The 15,814-nt window shown below is 44.4% G+C and overlaps 1 protein-coding gene across 5 annotated transcripts in view; it reads left to right on the forward strand.

The window, feature by feature from the left end:
* Positions 1–15,814, forward strand: part of LOC144934498 (CLIP-associating protein 2-like) — a 77,729-nt gene that overhangs the window by 23,990 nt on the left and 37,925 nt on the right. For all 5 annotated transcript variants that reach the window (XM_078860317.1, XM_078860321.1, XM_078860322.1 and 2 more), the window contains 7 exons: positions 2,701–2,771; positions 4,182–4,208; positions 4,359–4,573; positions 5,898–5,961; positions 7,067–7,230; positions 7,891–7,963; positions 8,773–8,919. In XM_078860317.1, coding sequence (XP_078716443.1) covers positions 2,701–2,771; positions 4,182–4,208; positions 4,359–4,573; positions 5,898–5,961; positions 7,067–7,230; positions 7,891–7,963; positions 8,773–8,919 — 761 coding nt within the window. The remainder of the gene's footprint in view (positions 1–2,700; positions 2,772–4,181; positions 4,209–4,358; positions 4,574–5,897; positions 5,962–7,066; positions 7,231–7,890; positions 7,964–8,772; positions 8,920–15,814) is intronic.

Consider the following 15,814-nt stretch of genomic DNA (forward strand, 5'->3'; position numbering starts at 1 on the left):
CCGTCGTGCATCCAAAAATGGAAGGGGTGGGGCTGAGTGGAGAGGGGCTGGGTGGGGAGCGGCTGGGTGGGGTGGGGAGGGTGGGGATGGGCTGGGTGGGGAGGGTGGGGCTGGATGGGGGGTGGGAGGGGTGGGGCTGGGTGGGGAGGGGCTGGTCACCCCGTGGTGCCCTTATAAAACTCAACGTTTAACCTACTCACACCGGCTTGTGCCCGCCCTCACAGTTGGGCATGTTTGTGGAATACACCACACCGCCGTTGACCCTGGCCACTGACCGAGCACCCCAAAGTTCCTACCAGCTCCCTCCGCAGGAATGTGTATTTGGCAAATATCGATAAAACACCGATTTCAGGGTCTCAGGAGCTTGGGGAGTTATTGCCCCCATCGCTGCCCCCCTTCCTTGAATCCACCACTGCCAGGGGAGATGAGGAATGTCTTAGACTTCAAAAGAGGCAGGGACTTGGCACGGGAGGGAATTCCCGACCGGGGGGGCAGCAGCACCAGAACAACCTTCATTGTTAATCCAAGGGGGACATGGGTTACAGGGTCGAATACGAGAATAACAAAATGTTTACCAAATTGCATGACATTTTTAATTTAAATAAAATAACGTAAACAGGTCTCACAGATAATAAAAAAAATAACAAGTTTCCACAGGAAACAGTTAAAAATATCACCAATAAAGGAAAAATAAAGCGCACAAAACAGGGAATTAAGCAACCTTCCGTTGAGCAGACACTGACTGGGAGTTGTTCTAGAAGGCACTGGGATGCTGGAGTGTTGTAGAGTGAGACGAGCGGTCAGCAGGGGAAAGTCGACGGAGGATCTTTCAGGCGGTGAGTTGATTTTGAAATTGGTCTGGGATTTTATTGGGAACCAGTGGAGGGATAGGAGCATTGGGGTGATGTGGTCTCACCTAGGGGTACAGGTGAGATTTTCGGTAGGAACATTTAGGATCATCTGGAAATTTGGACTTGAGGGATTTGGGTACACGACAAAGGACAGAGGTGCAGTATTCGAGTTGTATTGTGATGAAGGCGTGCATTTGTAGCAGCTGAGGTAAGAATACGCCGGATGCGGGAGATGTTGCAGAGATGGAGGTATTAGGGCCTCGTGGGAAGGGAATAAAAGCTGAGGATCAACGATACATTATTTTTGCCAGCGCCATGACAGCGTGCACACTCAAACTGTAGTCTTGAGTGTCAACCTTTTTTGTCAACGACGACTACTTCTTCATCATGGGACCTCCTTTGCCAGTACCAAAATATACCAATAGGGTTTTTCCCCTTTTTTCTGGCAACAAAACTGACACCTTTTGCAAGGAATCATGTCTACATTAACCGCAATACTTGCAGTCAAATGCAAACAAAAACACAATACTCTGGTAATTTATGCATTGTCTTTGAAACTGATTGGTCCACACCAGAGACAGCTTTCTTTGGAGCCTCGTCTCATATGGTGTTCGACCAGATGACGCCAAAAGGCGCACGCCTTTTGGCGTCATCTGGTCGAACACACATCTGGTCGAACACCATATGAGACGAGGCTCCAAAGAAAGCTGTCTCTGGTGTGGACCAATCAGTTTCAAAGACAATGCATAAATTACCAGAGTATTGTGTTTTTGTTTGCATTTGACTGCAAGTATTGCGGTTAATGTAGACATGATTCCTTGCAAAAGGTGTCAGTTTTGTTGCCAGAAAAAAGGGGAAAAACCCTATTGGACGACTACTTCTCTTTGTGCAACATTTATCTGGAGGAAGTTAGAACCATTGGGAGAGCGTGAGACTGCGTCCAGGCAGGATGTGAGAGTGGGGCTTGGCGCTGGGGAGTAACGCGCGCGCTCGCTCTGTCTGCAGCCCCACGCCACCACTCCAAGTCGACGAGCGCGCTCGCCGCCGCTGAGACTTATCTCTGCGCAGGTGACGTGCGGCGCAGCCCTCCTGCCCGCACGAAGCCCCGCGGCCGCCTGCCCTGTGCCATTCCCTTCCCCCCCCCACCACCGCATGCATTTATTCATTCATTAGTTTGTTGAATTGTTCCCTTAATCGGTTCCTTGAAATTTAAACGCTGGGCCGAATATGAATCGGTGCTCCCTGAGATGTGTTGCAGAGCAAGCCACGGTGCGTTTTTATTGTGGTTGCTACTGTCACCCTGCCCTGCATGGCGTGCCCGGGGTGAATACCGAGCACACTGGGCCTCGTCAAGCATGGGACCTTCCCCATTATTTGATGATTTCTTCATCGGCCACACGCGGCGACACAGCTGTCGCAGCAGGAGCCAGATGTTTTTGTGCTGAGATCGGGCACGGAACGCTTGTCGCTGTCCTCCGCTTGTTCCCCAAGCAATGCCTGCGCACGACAGGAGTGAAAACATCGTGAAAAGTGCAAAACATTCACCGTATTGCGATACGGAACATCAGGTGGCAGCAACAAAGCAATCCGGTCCACGCCGTTTGAACTTCACTCCAGGTGTGGTATGTGTCGGCGATGGCTTCGCACTAGAAATTGTTTACTCTGCAACGACAGCAATGATTGTTTTGGCCATGTCTGTCGTGGAAAATCAGCAAACCCCAGACCGGATAACTTTGTCTTTGCCACCTGCGACTTTCCTGGAGAGATGCCAGTGCTTCGCTATTTTCGCCGACTGTGCTGATAAAACGTTGGTTTGTTTCCCGGCCCGCGTGTGTTTCTCTGAGTGCAGAGCGGTTTGGCTTCGTGCCGCCCGCCAGGCTCCTGGGACTGGACGTGGAGGCCGCTGTCGCCAGTTCTCTCGTAAGATGCCTGCATCCTGTCTCCACTCCAGACGTTTCTCTCTCTGATATCACAGTGTTGTTGTTATGATGATAATTATTATTCCAACACTGTATTCTGTTTTGATTACATATGATTACATTTTGATTTAAAGCTTTCGTGACTGCAGGGATTCATATTCTTGGTTCTTTCGGGAAAGACACGTAGAAGGGAAATGATAAAATTAAAAAAATATAGAACAATTAAATTCTCACGACGCTTCGACTGCAACACAAGCAATCATCATCAGGTGTGAAATCCACGTCGTGAGAATTGTATCGTTTTATATTTTAATTATTTTATAATTTCCCTTCCACGTGACTTTACCGAAAGAGCCAAGAATACATATTTCTGTTCATTGGCCTCAGACAAAATAAGACTGGCAGGGAATACCAAGTGTTGTAGCCTTGGACTGCGATGTAAACCAGGAGATGGAATCACAACATCAGATGCTTGATTCTCCGTGTGGAGCTTTGAGTGTTTCTCCTTTGTGTGCGTGGGCTTTCCCCAAGTACTTTGGTTTCGTTCCACATGCCAGACACTCATAAACAGAATCGGCCAAACATTACAATCCAGGACCCTTCAGAAAATAATGATTTCGTATTTTTCTCTCCCCCTGGATTCTTCCCCCTCGACCATCTCGTATGTATATTTTAAATGTGTTTCCCATCCCCCGAGTTTGTGTTTCAAAGCAAATTGTAAAGTGGGTGTGTGCTCCTCCTCAATAATCTGCAGCTGACTGAACACCTGCAAAGGAAAACAAACATCCAATTTAAGCCCCGTTTAATTATTCAACAAGCGTTATCTCTTAAGTAGTTTTTTTTTATGGTGGCTAGCAATTGCAGGTTAAGAACAATTCTCCACCCGGTGAAAAGATTCATTAGTGGGCATTTGCTGTTCACGCAGGGTGTGACCCCTGCAGCAGCCACTAGAGGCGCTACATTCAATACTACTGTACGGTAAAAACTATTGAGTCAAATCGCAACCCATGAAATCGTGCCTTAAAACCGCTAGAGGGGCGAGTTGTTACATGCTGACTGGATACCATGCAAGTGACCTCGAAGTAATTCATCGTGACCTCATGCATTCAAGGCAGGGGATTTTTTTTTAAATATAGAAATGTATTTAATCTGTGGCACAATCATAAATGGATATGATCATGTGAACCCATAAATGCGACCACATCACCCCAATGCTCCAATCCCTCCCCTGGCTCTCAATCCAATCCCTAATAAATTTCATGAACGCACTCTCCACATTTAAGCTTCTCCATGGACTTGCCCCTTCCTACCTCTCTTCTCTCATCCGAAGACTGGTTCTGGTATCTTGGAACCTTTGTGATGGCGCTGACCATCATTATTGTTCATTATTTATACCTTGCCTCCCATGCAGTACCTCTTGAGGAGCCAGAACAGTAAGGTATTTTTTGCAGACCAAATACAACGTTCAAAAACAATACAGTAGACACAATCTGCACAACAAACGGGAATAAACAACATTTTTAAGAACTCAACTTCGCAGGAGACCACTGTTACCGAGTGACTTCTGCCACCGCCGCATCGTCCACAGGGCATGAGTTCGGACGATGAGGGGGACGGTGATCTGTCAAGCGCCGGCTCGGAACCGTCGGGCTGCAGCTCGCGCGACATGCCGCCCTGCCAGCGCGCGCGCCCGCCGGAGAGCGTGGCGGCGCTGCTCAGCCACTGCGCCAGCGCCGACTGGGTGGAGCGCAAGGACGGGCTGCGTGGCCTGCGTGCGCTGCTCGCCTCGCGAAGACCCCTCAGGTGACCCTCCTCACCCCCCACTCTCTCCGCCCAACAGCCCAGTGCTCGCCTTCCGTCTCACAAAGTACGGTGGCTTCTTGGTTCTTTCGGTAAAGTCACGTAGAATGGAAATAATAAAATAATAAAAATAAAACATAATAAAATAATGTTTTATTTTTTTTATTTTTGGTTCTTTCGGTAATGTCACGTAGAATGGAAATAATAAAATAAAAAAAATAAAACATAATTAAAAAAGATGTTTTATTTTTTTTATTTTATTATTTCCATTCTACGTGACTTTACCGAAAGAACCAAGAAGATGAATCCCTGCAGTCACGAAAGCTTTAAATCGAAAAGTACTGTGTGTTAACTACCTCGCGTGGTTTCGATCCCGACCCTGACACCTGCATATTTGGAGTTTGCGGTGTCTCTCTCTTCCCGTGGTTGCGTGGATTTTTGTATTGTTCCTCCGGTTTTTCCCTCCACATTTAGAAAATATTTAGAGAATTTGACTGCTGTAAATTTCCACACGATAAGCCGCTTCGTTATTATTTGCGGTCAGGTCGCTTCTCAAAAAGAGCTATATAGCTCAGTGGGCCGTACCTGGTACAATGAAAAGTTTAGTTAGTATAGCCAACGAAGAGGTTTCTCTTCTGTTTCGAGAGGTTGTGTTTGGGGGAAGGTCCCACTGACAAGGTTGTAGTCGCTTTGTTATTCAACTTTAGTTACTGCACCTGGCTAACTTAATTGACGAGCGATATCACTACTGGTCCTTTACCAACCCACACTAGCCAACGTGGTGAAGTGTTGGTCAAGCTATGCCCAATACAAAAAAGGGGTGAGGCCTTCTTCCAGCAGTGGCTTGACAAAGGGTTGTCTATCATTTGTCTATTTTTGTCCAGCTAGAAAGGTATCTTGTAATGAAGCCTCTGTCTGTTTTAAAATCCAGGGGTTTATTTTGGCGTGGGAATTTTTTGATGCATGGAGATTTTTTATTTTTACCAATTTTAGATATATTTTTTTTATTACAATGATTACAGGATGTGCAAAACTGACAAATTATTTTCTATACATGAACTCATTGCTTGTGCAAAGTTTCATTGATTCGTTGATTACAATTAATTCTCACAAATTGTGTATGGCAGAATTGAGTACAGTATTTAGTGTATATTTTGTAATGTTTTTACGTGATCCCTGGAGCAGCCATTGGGGGCGCTCCATTTAACACATTGTTGAACAATATAGACTAAATAGAAATCAAATTGTGTCCCCTGAATGGTGACAATCCATCGTGGCACACATTGCATTAAATTCATCATGTATTTCATGTTTTCCATGTGTGCAGCCAAGCAGAGCTTAGACGGCTGTGCGACACTTTCACCAGAATGTTTGCAGACCCACACGGCAAGGTGAGACCTCTCCAGGCTGCTGTCCTGTCTCCATGGTTTAGTGGAAGTTTTAGAAAGGAGAAGAAAGGTCGGGAAATATAAAGTAAATTATGGCTCAAATAATAAATCCCATCAAATAATAAAAATGAGTCTGCTGACCGGTCCATGCAAAATTTTGAGTTGTCTGCTTTACCAACCCCGCTGATGAAGCAAAGTCAAATAACCCCTGTGACCCGCATTGTGTAGGGAGGCCCATATTCATCAGTGGATTGACAAAGCGGCTATACACACACAGAGTACAGAAGACTTGGATTTCCTCCCACTGCAAAAAAAAAGATAATTTTGCCAGACATCCCACGCACATCTTCCAGAATAATTATACAGAAGCTGGACAGCACTTCCCTTAATAAATAAACGTCCCTTATTACATTTCTATAGTATGTCCAAAGGCTATACATGCGTATAAACCGGCAGCACATGGTCATGAATTTGATTAACTCTTACCTCATATTAACTTGCGATTGTGTGCATGTGTGTGTCTATTCGCGGGGAGCGGTAGTGCATACTGTGATACATTTTCTCTGACCTGGATTGAATTCATGACCAGTGCTGCCCCGATTTCGACTCAGCCTTAAATGCATACCTCATATACTGTTTGCAATGTGTAAACATAATCACTGGTAATACGAAGATGTGATGCTAGCCACACTCTGTGTATTGGTGCCATCCTTTATAATTGCTTGCCGATTGAACTTTCCCCCAACAGTCTGTAAAAAATTCTGCATAATTCGCGTACCATGTGTAAGTAAAGTGGGTGTGTACCTGTGGGGAGCGGTAGTATAGTGGAAAGCTCACCAAGCTACGAACCTGGTGAACAGCATTCGATTCCCGCTTATAGCCAACATCATTGTCGAATATCTGAACCGGTCCTGGGTTTCCGACTCAGCCTTAAACGAGTATCTGGGGAGACAAAGGTGGCCGGATATGGTACTGACCACACCATCCCGCCGTGTGCTGTGTCGGCCTTCCTATTTGCTCACCGACAGGACTTGCACAAACACCCTGTGTAGGCCACAGGGGGGGGGGATATTTGTCTTTACATGCGTATCTGTTTGCGTGTTTGCAGGTGTTCTGCGTGTTCCTGGACACGCTGGTGGACTTCGTGTCGCAGTGCCACAGCGAGCTGCACCACTGGCTTTACGTACTGCTCACGCAGCTGCTGTCACGTGCGTGTGCCAGCCTCCTGGGCTCCGTGCAGGCCAAAGTGCAACGAGGTCTTGACATTACCAGGTGCAGCATGAATTCACCGATGGCAAAATTGTCCCGTTTTTCACCTGGATGAGTGTGTAAACATTTTTTTTTTAACACATTCTTCAATAATACTGCGGCACAAAAAAATATATAACTCAATAAAACAGGCGACGTGTCAGGCAATTTCCCGTCCAAGATGTCTATTTTGTGTTTTGTTATTTGTGCTGATGCGCTTTTGCCAATGCAGTATGACATAAAAAAAAACACGTTTCATGAAATAAATTGTCCTCTTTTATTGATGCTGAGATAAAGCTCCCGTCTCGTTAACCCCCGTATTGTATTGCTGGTGAGTAATGAAATAACAATGCTCAGTTGCTTTCCAGAGGTCGCCAGTTCGATCTGCCAGCACGGGCGGTTGAAACAATGGAGCAGGTTTTTATAGATTCCCCGCTGCACAGCTGTCCCACCCGGCAGTATAAATGGGGGACACCACTATTAGTCGATTGGCATGTCTTGTCTGGAGGGGTAAAGTGTGGATTCCCCCACCTCTCCAAAGATCAGTTGGCCCTATACCCTCCAGGTGAGCTCTCCAGAGCTCCCTTTTGTGGAGGGCCCGTTCGCCAACTGTGGCATGAGCAAGAAACTGCAGGGGCAGCATGATCACCACCTTTTCACCCGTTTACTGTTGTTACGTTGCAGAGATTGCTTTCCGTTCGACCAGCAATTCAACATCATCATGAAGTGCATCGTGGATCAGAGCCAAACAGCCAAGGTGAGTAAAAATGTGAAATTCTGTGTTTGAATGTACCAACAATGTTCTCATCTATTTCAAAATAAAAATACACTACAATGCAATGTTCTTATGAAGGTAAAATATTGGATAACTTTTGGGATAGTTAAAAAAAAATACATAGTAAGAGATAAGAGCTCAAATAAGCCAGCACTGCTCAATTCCTGGATAGGAATTCAGGATTTGGCTACTGTGGTTAAACTGGATTTTCAAGTATAGCGAATTGATGGCTTATGTCTGGTCAGCATATGCTACATATGGTTTTTCTTTGATTTCAATGTATTCCAACTCTGAAAATGATAAATGTCACTTTGATCACATTCTTTACTTTGTAAATATATTTATCATCTGACTCCAGAACTATTTATTTCATGTCATCTACTGGGGCCGTTTTTTGACACAAGCCAAAATTACTGCTTGCTGCAAATTCATGATGTGGCACTGGTGGTACAATTATAATTAAATTGGCATTGAAATGTAAAAACTAAAAATTAACAAAACTAACGTCCTTGTGGGTGTGTAATCACTGACACACGATGTGTTGCATGGGCCCCGGTGCCAGAAATTAAATGAGGTCCCTACAATCCAATATCCCCCGTGTTTGTAGCCAGCGCGTGGGCCTCTTCGACCTGTGGCCCACAGTGCATCTGCACCACCCATATGCTCTACAGCTACACCACTGCGTCTCGTAGTCGTCTTATTGACCCCAGTGAAACCCGGTCTCCCTGGAGATGCTAAATGTGGAATCATTACTCCAGGGCTGTCTGGCATTTCCTGTTTGTGCGCTGCAGATGAAGTTGGCGACGATGCGGTACCTGGAGGGGCTTGCGCGGCGCATGGACCCGGAGCACTTTGCCAACTCGAGTGAGACGCGGCACGCCGTGTCCCGCGTCATCACCTGGTCAACGGAGGCCAAGAGCTCGAGCGAGACACGGAAGGTCAGTGCTGGATTCAGGCCCCCACCTGTCCCAGGAGTGTAACGTGGTTGGCATCGACCTTGATGCACATAATAAATGCACCTCTCACTGTCTAATATCCACCCCCACTCTTTGTAGGCCAGTGGGCCCCGGTGCAGTTGCACTGCCTGCACGCTTAATAGCTATGCCACTACGCCATTCTACCCTGACCCCACATGACCTTGTCACCAATTATTTCAAAAAGTCTTCACAAAGATGATACTATGGACCTGTCAAGAAAGGATTTTTTTGTACAACAGTTGCTTTATCTATGTGGATCATGCCGTGGTTCCCTTATTTACTTCCTCTCCAAATAAGCGAAAGCCTTCTAAAGGAGTCATGAGATTTAGTGAGGCTAAAGGATCTGTTTTTAATTCATTGGAGCAACCCAAGTGCTGAGCGATATCTGAACAGCCCATTTGTCAATCACCTTATAAGTAACTGCCACGACCTTACCACTCTGTGGAGGTCGTGGCAGTTACTTAACCATACTTCACCTTACTGATCAATCTGGATGGTGGAGGAGGGAAGCATAGACATTTTGGGCAGCACTGCCCTCTGCTGCCCACAATGTAGCACCGCAGCTTTACGACAACCTCAACGTGGTTCACACAAAACGCTCAACACATTCATCGATCACAGAGGCCTTAAAAAGGAAAATATCAAATAGGCGATTATTTGCACAATGGCCCTTCTTCATAGCACATAAATGTTTATCTTTGTACATGGTGGTCACCCATCCAAGCACAATCCAAGCTCAACCATGTTTGGCACATTCCAGGTGATTTGGTCATGTCTGTTATGGGGACCGCCTGCTCTTACATAAGCTGTGATGTATCACCAGAGGGCGTACAATTGCAACTTAATCGGCCGGGCCAAAGCCGTGCACTTGGGCGTTAATGGTTAACCTGTTTTGCCAACAATGGAGTTTCTATAGAATTCACAAGAGGCTTCATGCTGGCAAAACAAATAGAGCTTGCTGATAATCTTTATGAGTTTTAAACTAATTTTCTCTTATCCTTGGCTTAAAAACAGCGTTAATTTCTAAGACTTGTAATTTCTGATTATCACTAGGACAGAGTGACCTCAGTTGTTTAAACTATATTTAAGCAGGCTTTGATGATGACAGGCGAGAGCATGCAGTGGAGTGTTGATTCGCCAGCTTACCAGGTTCAAAAGGGTCCTTGAAATTAACACGCAATTGCAGCCAGCTACAAAGGCAACAAGGCCAAGATGCTTGTGACCGCGATCATGGTTGTTTAATGCAAATCCGTGCTGAGTTTGTGTTGATGCTGTCATTAAGATGATGCTGTCATTAAGCAGTCAAGGGTGGCGAGAAAGCTCAGAGAAAATCATCGTCGAGACTGCATTGCGTTTACAACCGCAATTTCGCAGTCTGCGTGAGCTCCACGCATACTGCTCCACAGAGGGTCTGGCTAATTTGCCCTCTCACTCTGTGAAAAAGTGCAAAACCACTACACTTGAGAACTCAGTTTGATTAATGGTGGCTGCCCAGATTGCATAACAACATCTCTAAGGGGGGCCACCTCAGTGCTCTCTGACCTCTGAGACACCGAGCCATCGCTTATACTGGCATTATACTGGTAGGAACCTCCTGGTTACACCAGCCCACAGGGGATTATTGTGTCCGTCCGTCCGTCGTGCAGGGAGGGTCTGGGTGGGGAGGGGAGGGTGGGGAGGGGCTGGGTGGGGATGGTGGGGATGGTGGGGAGGGACTGGGTGGGGAGGGTGGGGCTGGGTGGGAGGGGTGGGGCTGGGTGGGGAGGGGTTGGTTACCCCGTGGTGCCCTTATAAAACTTAACGTTTAACCTACTCACGCCGGCTTGTGCCCGCCCTCAGTCGGGCATATTTGCGGAATACACCACGCCGCCGTTGACCCTGGCCATTGACCGAGCAACCCAACGTTCCTACCAGCTCCCTCCGCAGGAATGTGTTTAGAGACCGCACATAGACATCTTGCCTATCTGTTATGTATCCTGACAAAATATACATTTTGTAGACAGAGTGGCATTCGGTGTACATAAAAACACTAAATTGATTATTTAGTCATTTAATTAACCATGCACACACGAGTTCATAAAAAGTTGCTTTAATTGCTGGACGACATTTAATCATCTCTTGTATTTTTGACCATAACCATCGTTACTAACAAATAACCAGATCCTCACCTTCATTATGATCACTCGTAACAGCAGTACAAAGTCGCACAGTTTGAACATTCCAACAAATTCTTTTTAAAACCTTTAATACATTTTTATTGCATGTTCCACACTTCAAGCACTTACTACCAAGCCTATTTTATCAGTGCCAGGGTGGCTTTAACACATTTTGTGTCGGAACACACGTAAAAACGCGAGGCTATCGCAACTTAATTTAAGACTGTTTAGCGAGAGTGCCCATAGTGGGCTGTAAAGATTACGGCGCCGTTTATGGGCTGCCGAGATTGTTGGCGCGTAAACCCGAGTCCCCTTCACCGTGACCTCTCCCTACAGGGCTGTCGTGAGTTCTTCGTGCTCACGCAGCTATTGCCACCATAGCAGTCATTTGCCAAAGCATTAGACGTTATTGCAGTTAAACATTAAACTTAACACTGTGCCGCGTTTTATGAGAAGGGTACGGAGTCAGTCTTTACGTTGGGTAGCCTATTATTTCACACGTGATTTGAATATGGACCCGGTATATTCTGATTTAGTAAGAATTTTTTTATAATATGATTTGTTTGTCCAGAAAATCATCACTGAGTGTCAAGACTGTTTTTACGCAGATCCTATATTGAGATGTTGAGCCAATTATTTGTTTCTGTGTCGTTATGTGGAGGTGGTCAGGTGGTTCAGATGTCAGAGCGCTGAGCTGGCGCCACGCTGGCGAGGTGTTAACGACCTCGCCTGGTATAGAGGAAGTCGTGGGTTTGATTCTGACCCTGACACCTGCTGTATATTTGGAGTTTGCATGTTTTCCCCGTGGTCGCGTGTATTTTTCTCTGGGTCCTCCGGTTTTTCTTTCCGCATTTAGAAGCATGCGTTTAGAGTATTTGGCTGTTATTCATTTCCACGTGGTAAACCACTTATTTGAGCTACATTTGTGGCCAGGTCGCTTCTGAAAAAGAGCCATATAGCTCATAACAAAACTGAGATCCTGAATTAGAATCTATGCAGCTGCAATCATGTTATGCGATAAAGCCAGGTTCTCAAATGTATTGATTTAATGTTCTCAACCCAGTCGCCAATGACTAAACAATACAACCATGGCATATCATTCGGTTCTGCACTTAATTTGCATACTTTTTTCTGTCTTCCATCAGGTGAGGTCAATTGAAAGAATCGCAGATGTGGCCCTGTGATATCCACTTTTGTGGGAAATTTCAAATATGAATGGTTTTACTGCTCTGTAAAATATCAGAATGAATACTTAATCTCATGACATGACACCGAAAGCACAATGGGGATAAAGTTTTTTGTAAAAAAAGACTGTTTTAGTTCAGCTGTCATAATATAAAAAAAAAATTTGGGATGGGAGGAAAACTGAAATACCCATTGAAACCCCATTTATACAAGGGGATAACACTTAAAGGTTAAACAGCTAAAATTAACTTCCAGGGCACCTGACCCAGCCTTGGGTTGATGTGTGAAACCCACTGTTCTCATAGCTGCTTTAACAAAAAATGTCTCATGACCTTTGCATCTGGGCCTAAACTGAACTTCCCCTACATTAAGTAAATTGGAAAAATTGTGTGGCCTGCTCAGTGAGCTGTGAATCTCATTACTGGAGGCTTTTAATTTCTGATTTTTGAAATTTTATTATTTAGGACTCCTTTGAAGCCCATACGTGGGACACAGCCTCATAAATCCCGTAATGGACACAGTCGGTGGTTATTTATTAGCCGTTAAGTAGCTAATGTAAGCCCAGCATGCAGCTGTGAGTTTTCGTGTAGCTCACTGAAGGCATGAAACGTTGAGTCTTGTCGACTTGTAATTGACTCAAAAGAAACAGAAGACTAATTTTGCATATGTCTGCTGTCTGATTTTAAAAATAATAATGATTTACACTTTTAAGTGCCTTTCACCCAGAGATCACAAGGTGCTGTGAACAGTGAATGTGGTTAGAACCTAGGGCCCAATTCCCATCTTAACAAAGCAGCTGAAACATAATTTTTTTTGATTTGCTGCATTGTTGGTGATGGGGACATTGGCAGGTTTATAGGAAAATCTAGTAAGCATAAACACACTCGTCAATATTATAATCTGATGCAACTTACATGTTTTTTTATATTTTAACATTGCCATATTCTCCTCTGAAGAAGGGCATTACCTGAAACATTACATTATCATACTTATATAGAGTTATTAGCTAGTTTTTACATAACTGTGATATAACACTTAAGTTTTTCATTTATATAGTATGAGCTTAGATTTGTTTGTTTATTTTGTGGAATGTAATATATGAACATAGATTCATTAATTAGGTGGAAGATGAATATAACAAAACTCATGCTACGAGCAATTAGGCACTTAATAATGCAGTACTTGAAAGTAAGTAGTGGAGTTTTGCACTGATTATTTAAAAGTGGGAGAAGTTCATGAAGGTTTATGGGTATGAGATGGAGAGATATGACAGTCAGAACACGTGCAGCTCACTTGATCACGTGGTTTTTTCAGTCATATTTAAAGATCTATCAGAATTACTTTCCGATGTGTTGTTGGATTGTACAGCATGTTGTTCATTTCCTTTAGAAGCTCCTAATACCTTTGAGATCCCTTTTGAAAAGCGCTATATGAATGTAATTATTTTTATGCTGAGCATTGCCGCTGTACAAAAACACACAGAGAGCTGTAAATCACATCTGCGGAAACATACACATTCGCTATTAGAAGTGTTTTGGTTTTAGGGTCATTTGGAAAAATTCATGCTTTGATATATATGCATGGTTTTCAGCTATTAGAAGCGTCATGATGCTCGGGTCATTTGGAGAGAAAAAAATCATGCTTTGATATATGCATGTGTGGTTTAACACTGCGGGCAGAAATAAAATGGCCAAAACACAGCACACTGGGTGATTTTCCCCATTGATGGTGATTGAGACAATTGGGCGCGTTCTCACTCACAGACACTAACTTCAGACGAACAGGAGCAATCGCCAACACGTGAATCTGCCACACACGTTCGATAGTGCTCGATGGGATTTATTTGGTAAAACATCTCTCCTTGGAAAAATGTCCACCTCTACGTGGCGCACTCGTGACGTAAGCTATTAATCAGAGGCAAGGGCAGTGGGAGGGGAGGGGAGTTCTACCCTGTTATGAATGCAGTGTTAGCAGTAAATACTGCTGAATCAACGTGTAGGAGCTTGCCAAGTGCCAAGCAAATATAAATGCCGTTCCTCTCGAGTTACTTTTGTTATCACACAAGCAAATTCGACAACGAGCACTGTGGGACATACACTCCAGCTGACAGGCCAGCTGGGTTACCTGCGTAAGGAAGTCTCTTATCAAGCTCGACAATTTTATATTGACAGCCCTTTTCCAATCTGCTGCTGGATGAAGGCCTCCCCACACCATGTCGGTCATGGAGGTTTTTTTTTATCATACCTCACCAAGCTGGCTCGTGCAGGTTGGTGACAAATTGGGGTGGACAGCAGTAGTTCAGATTTCACTTGAGAATGACGTCAGCCGTGGCCGGGAATCCTACTCAAGTTCCTGGGTTCCAGTGTGCTACAATTGTATGTCTAAATAACGCGTTATATGTCTCAAGCATCATCATCCTCATATAACCATTGCTTTTATTTGCTCCTACAGCTCAAAATATGAAGCACATGATGCATTTTGGAGGTCATGATTATAATCCGCAATAATAATAATAACTTGCAGCTCTTTGTCAATCATCTTTGAGAGTGTTTGTCTGCTATACATTTCCACATGACAAGCCACTTCATTGAGCTATCATTTGTGACCAGGTCGCTTCTGAAAAAGTGCTATACAGTACAGCTCAGTGGGCCTTATCTGGTAAAATAAATAAATAAAATAGTTTAACTACTACATGAAGACCTCCCGATGGCAGTGTTGGTCTCATGGGGGTTGTTTGACTATACTTCACCAAGGTCAGCTCAGATATCATCGCTGGTTCTCCCTTCGCTGGGAATCGTGCTCAGGTGACTGGGTCCATAGTACAGTCTGCTATAACCACTGTGACCCAACTCAAACCCAATATTTGTTCATCTTAACTGGTATTATTTGAAACCGTTTAAAGGTTTTTTTTCTGTATTAATTAAATTCAAAATAAATACTGTGCTGGTTATTCAAATCCTTTTTTGCGTAGGATGGTGTTATGATCGAAAGCCTTGTTGGGGTAATGTGATCCAGGGTTTGTGTTGGTGGCTGACATAAATTTAGTTAATGGTTAGCTAACTCTAGTTAAGCTCACTAACATGTCACTGTTATTGCATTGATACTACTCTACACGTGCTTAGCTTGATATAAGTCAATTTGCGTTTGCAAACAAAAATTCAAAGTAATGATAGTTTAGTACAGTTGGTATTTGAGTCAATCTTAATGTGCAGGGCCATCACATGGGCGCTATGTTTCACAGATAAGGTCTGCAGTGGGTTCACAGTCGGGGGGCAATGTCACTTTGTGGAATCACAATTGAGTAATTTGCAAGTTATTTTTAAAATGCTGTCGGTACACAATCGCCTACTATTTTTCAAACAATGTCACGGAATCTTTAACGTTGACTGTGAAGCAGACGGCGTGTACATTACGGTTAATACTCCTGCGGTATTAACCAGGGCAGCCTGCCGGATTTGAATATTGAACCTTCACACAATAGCGTCTGAGGGTAATTATACAGTACGCACTCAAGG

Source organism: Lampetra fluviatilis, chromosome 10 (assembly GCF_964198595.1).
Source record: "Lampetra fluviatilis chromosome 10, kcLamFluv1.1, whole genome shotgun sequence".
NCBI classification, from domain to species: Eukaryota; Metazoa; Chordata; class Hyperoartia; order Petromyzontiformes; family Petromyzontidae; genus Lampetra; species Lampetra fluviatilis.